The sequence below is a fragment of the Strongylocentrotus purpuratus genome, unplaced genomic scaffold, assembly GCF_000002235.5.
Source record: "Strongylocentrotus purpuratus isolate Spur 01 unplaced genomic scaffold, Spur_5.0 spur5_scaffold_14, whole genome shotgun sequence".
Taxonomy (NCBI): Eukaryota; Metazoa; Echinodermata; class Echinoidea; order Camarodonta; family Strongylocentrotidae; genus Strongylocentrotus; species Strongylocentrotus purpuratus.
The window spans coordinates 5,189,663-5,196,781 of record NW_022145599.1 but is presented as its reverse complement, the minus strand read 5'-3'; the positions used below and the strand labels follow the sequence as shown (position 1 = coordinate 5,196,781).

Sequence of the window (7,119 nt, the reverse complement as noted above, 5' to 3'; positions counted from 1 at the left end):
ATAAATCATTGTGCTGTCTATCCTCTTACTTTTCTCTTCCTTCTTACACTTACATCTCGGACCTGTCCCTGGTTACATGTTCTTTGCTAAGAAGCAAGTCACAGTTTGTTTGCTTTCTTGCTGTTGCTTTTTTGTTTTAAAAAAATATTTTAAAAAATCAAAATGATTTACTGTACTGAAATCTATTACCCTTCCCTTGCCATTAAACCTTTAAAAACAGCTTTGTGTTCCAAATGTACTTTTCACAGTGATTTGGCAGACTCTATAGAGAGAAGTTACTCTATACATGTAGCTATACAAAATGTCTTGCTTTTCAATAGCAGTAATCTTTCTTCAAGTATACAGACCGGGCTAAGTACCTGTGCTTTTTTTTTTTAATCCGATTATTCAGAGTACGAATCAACAAAATACTTTTCGCCACTGTATAGATTTACCCATGGTATTCAATATCTTTCATAATGTCACTGCTGAGTGTTTAGATATGGAAAATTGTAATAACTAAAACATTGATGTTCACGCCAGACTGAAATTTGCATAACTATTTGGTTTATGAACATTTAATTTATTTGTAAGATTTAGAATTTTTTTTTTTTTTAAAGAACACTTTTATAAAAATTCTAAATAAATATTATTATGAAGACTCTAGAATGTAATTTATTTGAACAATCAATAATTCCTATTGGTGAGGAAAATACATTTTTAATTAAAAAAGTATAAGCTACTTACATTATTTTTTCTTAAATTTAATAAATCCTGAAATTATATTGACAAACTATCCTCTGTATCTCTCTTTTTCTACATCAGGGCCTCTCCCAGACCTTGGTCCACATCCGGACAATAGGGCAGGCCAATCTTTGTTTTACTGGAACAATTCTCCTTAGAAGTTAGATCAGATATGGACCTACATTGTAGAACAAGCCTCATTGTATATCAGTTGCAAATTTCGCAACTGATATTTGCAATTGATTGCGACGCAACTTTCTTGCAACGCCCATAAGTCTGAAACAAAATGGAGTAATATTGTTTGAGTTTTGCCCGCTTTCATTTGTGTTAGGTCCATGGTTCTACTTAAGTATATGATCAACCATAAGAATTTTCAGGCGAATGGCATCCCATGTTTAGGACATCATAACTTTCATAGAAATCATATCTGGAACTTCAAGGAGAACATTTTGAGAACCTCCACTCTACATCGTTCCATCTTAATACTCATAATCTATTACGTCATCATCTCTTGTACCCTATGGGATTTAAAATAACAAATCCGTTCATTCAAATTAACAGCTCACAGTTAAGTCAAGTCTGCATAGTAGAAAATCAGCCATGCTCATCCAACCACGCACTCCATCTACAAAAGCGAAAAAACAAGACCAACTCGAATCTGCGAATCTCATTAGAACTCGACCTTGGTGTTTTTATGAACTCTTTTCATATTTTCAGGAGATTTGACTTTTGGCTAGGGTAGAATCATAAAAACAGCCTGGGGAAATACAAGAGGGATTATTAGAGAAGCTGAGATACATGTATACCACCATAAGGAGGAGCATGCTTGCACCTGCCTGAATGCACAGAAGATCTGATAGACCACAATCTGCTTTCAAGAGATCTTATCAAAAGTAGTTTGTCATCTCGGCTCGTCTTTCCTCTATAACAAGTGTGTATAGGGCTACTGGGCTTGAATGTGAGTTTGGCCACAACCATTATCGGTGATGCTATCTCTTTCTAATAATATTTTGAATATATGCGGTTATGTTCATTTGTATTCTATAATCAAAGTCCATTTGATACAATGACAATCCAAATTGCCTACAGTGAAAATAATAATATTATTATTAATACTGGATATCATGCAAGGTCCTCAAGGCGCTCCAATATTACCTCTGATGTTCTGAATGGATGGATGACCCACACTACAATGCACACACTTCTCTGTATTTCTTGTTCATCACCATCTTAGACTTCAAGTGAAATACTTGAACTTGTATACATCTACATGTTCATGTATGCTTTTACTGCTGGAACTCTACAAATATGGAAGCCTGTTTCTATAGCAAACAGAACGAAATGATTGATTGATGGTTTGGTTGATTAATTGATTGATTGATTGACTGATTGATTGATTAATTGATGATTCAATGATTGCAACAAGCATGTATTTGACAGGACAACATATTCATTACACTTCTCTTCTGCTTACTCATATCACCATCCCACATGTGGACCTACTTGTAAGGTCTAGAAGGCTAGAAGTAACCGGAAAATTGTCTCTCTCGCAATTTCAATGATTTCCATAACAAATTGCATTCTTACCTGTACCACTCAAGCCCTTTATCATAGTATCGATCAAAGAAGTGCATCTCCTGTTTAGCTGCTGCTACGTCAGGATGTAAGGAGATAAACTTGAGAAGCGCCCTCGTACCACCTTTCTTCACGCCGATGATGATAGCTTGAGGAAACTTCTTACTTGGCTGATTGAGAAAGAAAATCAATATATATATATTTTTTTTTTTTACTTTTGGCTACCTTTAAAGTTTAAAATGTACCAATCAAAATAATTTGTGATTTTGGTTACAGTTATAAAGTATAAAATTAACCTGAAATAAACTTGAACTTGAACAGGAAATATCTTGGCTAACGATTAAAAGTGAGAAAAGTGAGGGTAACTAAATTTGAGTGTACAAAATATTTGTAATACCTCTTTTACATTTGAAGCTAATATTTTGAGTATAGTATTATGTATAGCGACATGGAACCTTTAACATCCGGGCAAAGTGGGTTTCTTCATTGGTACACTTGAAACAGGGAAGTTAATTTTGAAACCGCAACCAACCTCACACCGAGTAGGGGGTGATAACATCCATGACAGGCTTTATGGTATCAGTCAGGTCAGCTTATAAACATGGCTTCTAAACACAAACACACACCACATCTGGGCAGTGACAGATGGATGGTTTGGAATCATGAAAACTGCTTCATCTGCAAATGTTTCTTCTTTTTTTTTCTAGTAGCCATGGAAGCTACCCCGTTTCTCTATGTCAAAGGGAATATGAAAAAGCAGTTTTCGTTGGAAGCCATGCTAAGCATTCTTGTTCTATCTTTAAATGTGAACAAGACATGCAGCTACTATTCTTTAATATCACTTTAACATGTCCCATCCCATCTGGTCCAATGGTTTGATAGAAATGTACATTTGCAGTTGACTATCCTTATTTGCACTTGATGGTTTTTCATATTTCAAACCAAAAAGTTTCTGTTTTTGCACTTATTTTTGCTCTCCATGTTGAGGGTTCCATGTGGCTTTACTACTACAGTGTACAATATTAGCTTCAACTGTTACTTCAATATGTATAATATTGCACGTATAAATACACTCAATATAACAGCAACTTGTTGAGTTGACTAGTCCATTTCCAGGGTTTATGTTATTCTTTATTAACTTGTACATGTAGATTGCTGGGTATTCTACATGTGCAAAAATTATTTTTTAGGTGATAGATAATCTTAAAACTTTAAAAGGCCTACTTTTGAAGTTTTGTACAACTGAGCTTTAGTACTGCTTTTTGTTAACCACTGGGACTGTGAGACACCACATAATCAATACTCTAGTCCACTAATCCTCTTTGAGCATAGTACTATACTATTGGCTTTCAGTTTCTTCTGCCATTATTTGAAATCACAAGGTAATAGCTCTCTTTCAATTAGACCAGCTGAACAAGAAGACTCAATTAAAAGACAAATTAGGCAATCAAAGATGCTGTAATGAAGCCTTGACCAACTCAATATGGTTTTAAAAGCTAACTATCAGGTGTCTTGTAAATGACTTAAAAGGAGTATGAAAAAACAAATTGCCCACAACCCCCTCCCCCCCCCCCCTTCTCCCCCATATCTACTTATTTTTTCAATTGGTACATATATGGCTACCGGTATAACAGACCAGGGTCCCATTTCACAAATCCTTTTTTTCAATGAAAAAATGACAAAAATCAGTAACCAGTCTGCTGATAACCAATCAGAAGCAAGGATTTCAGTAGCTTATAACAAAAACTTTCATTTGTCACTGATGACAAGTTTTGTGAAACACCCCTCAGGGAGTTGGAATGGATCCTGATCAGACTATGAGTAGACTCACTGTAGTATTATTTGGGGAACTGCACACACGTTATAAAACAATGATACCGACTCCAGAGGATAAATACAACATGCAGTAGTTACAGAATGGAATACATTGCATGATACAGTCATGTACATACACCACAATGCCATGTTTACAGCCATTAGTTGATCCATTCAATCATACTCCATTGTACTACGTTTTGTACAATATGCCTCCATATGAATAAGTGCATGTATTATTGGCTACACAGCAGTTCAAAAATATGTTTCATTGTCTGGGAGCTACTTCGAGATTTACCTCATGTGAGAACTTGGTTGTATGTTTTTGTTTCTTTCTTCTTTCTTCATCAGAGCCTTTGGGGGGGGGAGGGGGAGGGGGTATTAGTTTTTTTTTTTTTCCAGAGCTCTCTAGAGCTCTCAAGGCTCAAGTCATTTATTTCAATGCTACTCAGTTCAATAAGGAAATATCTGTCATTCTGATTTATTGTAAACAGTGCAAATTTTAACTCAATTTTAACTAAATTTAGTAAATCTAAGTTTAACTAAATTATTCAAATGAAAGTGACCCTGTACAGTGTAGCTCTACTGCCCTTCAATTTTGGGAAAATACATTATCTTCAACAACAAAAAACAAAAACAAAAACACTCCAACAAGGGTTGTGATATAAGAATAAAAATTAAAAAGCAACAGTGCTTGCTTTTGATTCTAAATGATTTGACTAACCTTGGCATCACTCTGTTTGTGCCCTGGACTATCGGCTGAACTAGACGTTGAACTGCTTGAGAACTCCTCCTCCTTCTGCTTTACTTGACCCCGCTGAGCTCCCTTGGCCAGGCCCTTGATGCCCTCTGCTGGGAGGGCATTGTGGGGTATTCGATGGATCTTCCGAGATGGATTCTTTCCCTGGTGGTGCTCTTCACCCCTCTCACGCACCCCTTTCCTTTCATGGAATGTCTCAAGATTTGAACCCTGTACACCCTCGTTGGATAAGTTCTTTTTTGTTAATGTGATGGACACAAAGAAATAGAGCGCTGAGAAGACGATGATGGTAGCCGTTATCTTGCGGTGGTATCGCCAACACATTGTGCTTGCATGATGCATCTTGACCGACATTGCACGTTACATCTAGCACAGAACCTGCACCTGTGGGTCAATCAAAAGCAAAATGTTATCATCTTGTCTACTAGACTATGTCTTAAACGCTTTATAAGTAACATTTTTTTATTTATTTTAAGCACCACTTCTGCTGCGTTGAGCATGTTGAGTTGAATTTGCATTGAGTATCAATCGATTGTTTCCACATTATCTCAGACATCATACAAATTACTGAAATCCGATTGACTGTGGTCTTTGCCACACATAGGAGCATCACTATCCTGGCTGTGTAGTAACAGCTGTGTTTTTGATTCTCAACATTTCAAACACCACTGTACAAAACTCAACTGATTTCACTCAAAATCGGTACTTTAGTGACAATTGATGACACCTAAATAGCAGTAATATACATTTTTTTCAACTTACTGATGTTAAAAAGAATATTTTAAAAATTCAAATTGTAAGTCTACTGTCAAACTTTGCTTACAGCCGCATTGGCATGAGCCATGATTGTTTGCAGTCAATGCAGTATTGTGTGGTGTGTATACTTCTACTTCTACGTCTGTACTTGACAGGATCCATCAGTCAGGATATAACGTCAAGGTTGAAATGTCTGGAAAGGTGCTCTTGTGCAGTGCAGTCAGTTGGTGTATTATGTATTTTGTGTATAGGTCTAATAATACCTGCCTCACAGCAAGTATGCAGTGCTAGAGGTCAATACGCATTAGCATTGACTCTCTATGCTTTGCTGGAGTGGTCTTTGCTGTTTAAATCTTCTAAAATATGTAACAGTCGGTCGAACTGAAAAAAACACCAGATTTATCAATCAGACATCACCCCTGACCTGTCTTTGTCTTTGTCTGATTTTTCAATCTTACTTCTCAGTCAGATTCAGAATCAGATCAACTGTTATTCAAAATTCTACAAAACTAGTCTCAATCATTACATCAGAGTATAAACGGTGCACCCACTCAACATATACACAAAATTAACTAACCGTATCTATGTCGGCGATGTGGAGACTCGCATGCAACTGCCCCTACTATACAAACAGCTGCGGGCTAGTTAGCGGCGAAGCACCACACCGCAGGCCGCTAGACGAGGGTGGGAAGTCTCGTGCGATTCGGTCGAGTCCCGGTGCAGCAGCTGTGTGAATTGAAGGCGAATTTTGTTGTGCTACTCCATATCCAAAGAGAAGAAATTGTCACAAGGAGTTAATTATCCATTTAAAATGTTACTGGTTCTGTGAGTGTGACCTGTGAGCCCAGTTGAAACATGAAAGTGCACATTGTCTATGACTATACCACAGCGGTATAGACCTATATCGCTGCACTGTACTAGCCAGCATACACAATGTAACATGCATACATGCACAAAATCCAGGGAGTTATTAATGTCAACAAGGGATTGGAGGAGGCCGAGGGGGGAGGGGGGGGGGGGGTAAACAAAAAGTTTTGAGATGGCGCTGTGCCGTAAATCCAATGAGGATTTCTAGTGACAAGTTATTTCAAAAAGCTTTAACTTCCCTATTCCCTGCCCGATTTTGTTCAAACTTTCACTGATTGTATTCAAATCTTTAAAACTTTACAATAAACGTAAATTTATATGAATGTTTCGGTTCCCTTTAAACGAATTTCAAGAGACTGAGGCTCACTCACTCTCTCAACATGGCCTGTACATGCCGTATATCTCTGTAGCAAGAGGGGAAACATTAAAAAAATTATGAATTTTGTATAAATATCAAAGTAATACTTAGCACATTTAAGCTCAGTGTGTGTAATATTGAGGATGGAAGTGCGAGAATGCCTCGTGATTCAGCTTTGATGGCAGCCACAATATTTTTATTTTTTTAATCATTCTACATGTATGTGGTTATCTTTAAAAATTAAAAATAAATCTCTCTGCGATTT

At 36.8% G+C, this 7,119-nt stretch overlaps 1 protein-coding gene across 1 annotated transcript; it reads right to left on the bottom strand.

Moving 5' to 3' along the window:
- Positions 1-581: 581 nt before the first annotated feature.
- LOC100890333 (heparan sulfate glucosamine 3-O-sulfotransferase 3B1) lies at positions 582-6,549 on the bottom strand. The gene is made up of 4 exons (XM_003731320.3): positions 6,207-6,549; positions 4,838-5,257; positions 2,311-2,468; positions 582-1,348 (listed from the first exon to the last, which is right to left on the bottom strand). Exons 2-4 carry the CDS (start codon positions 5,225-5,227, stop codon positions 1,318-1,320), a joined length of 579 nt encoding a protein of 192 aa, XP_003731368.2. The 5' UTR covers positions 5,228-5,257; positions 6,207-6,549; the 3' UTR covers positions 582-1,317.
- Between the last annotated feature and the right edge of the window lie 570 nt (positions 6,550-7,119).

Bases quoted from the DNA above. Each gene is read 5' to 3' on its own strand.
- LOC100890333 (XM_003731320.3), bottom strand. From the start codon at position 5,227: ATGTCGGTCAAGATGCATCATGCAAGCACAATGTGTTGGCGATACCAC. The intron at 2,469-4,837 runs GTTAGTCAAATC...TTTCTCAATCAG, and splicing joins ACAAACAGAGTGATGCCAAG to CCAAGTAAGAAGTTTCCTCA. The intron at 1,349-2,310 runs GTAAGAATGCAA...TCGCTTTTGTAG, and splicing joins AAAGGGCTTGAGTGGTACAG to ATGGAGTGCGTGGTTGGATG.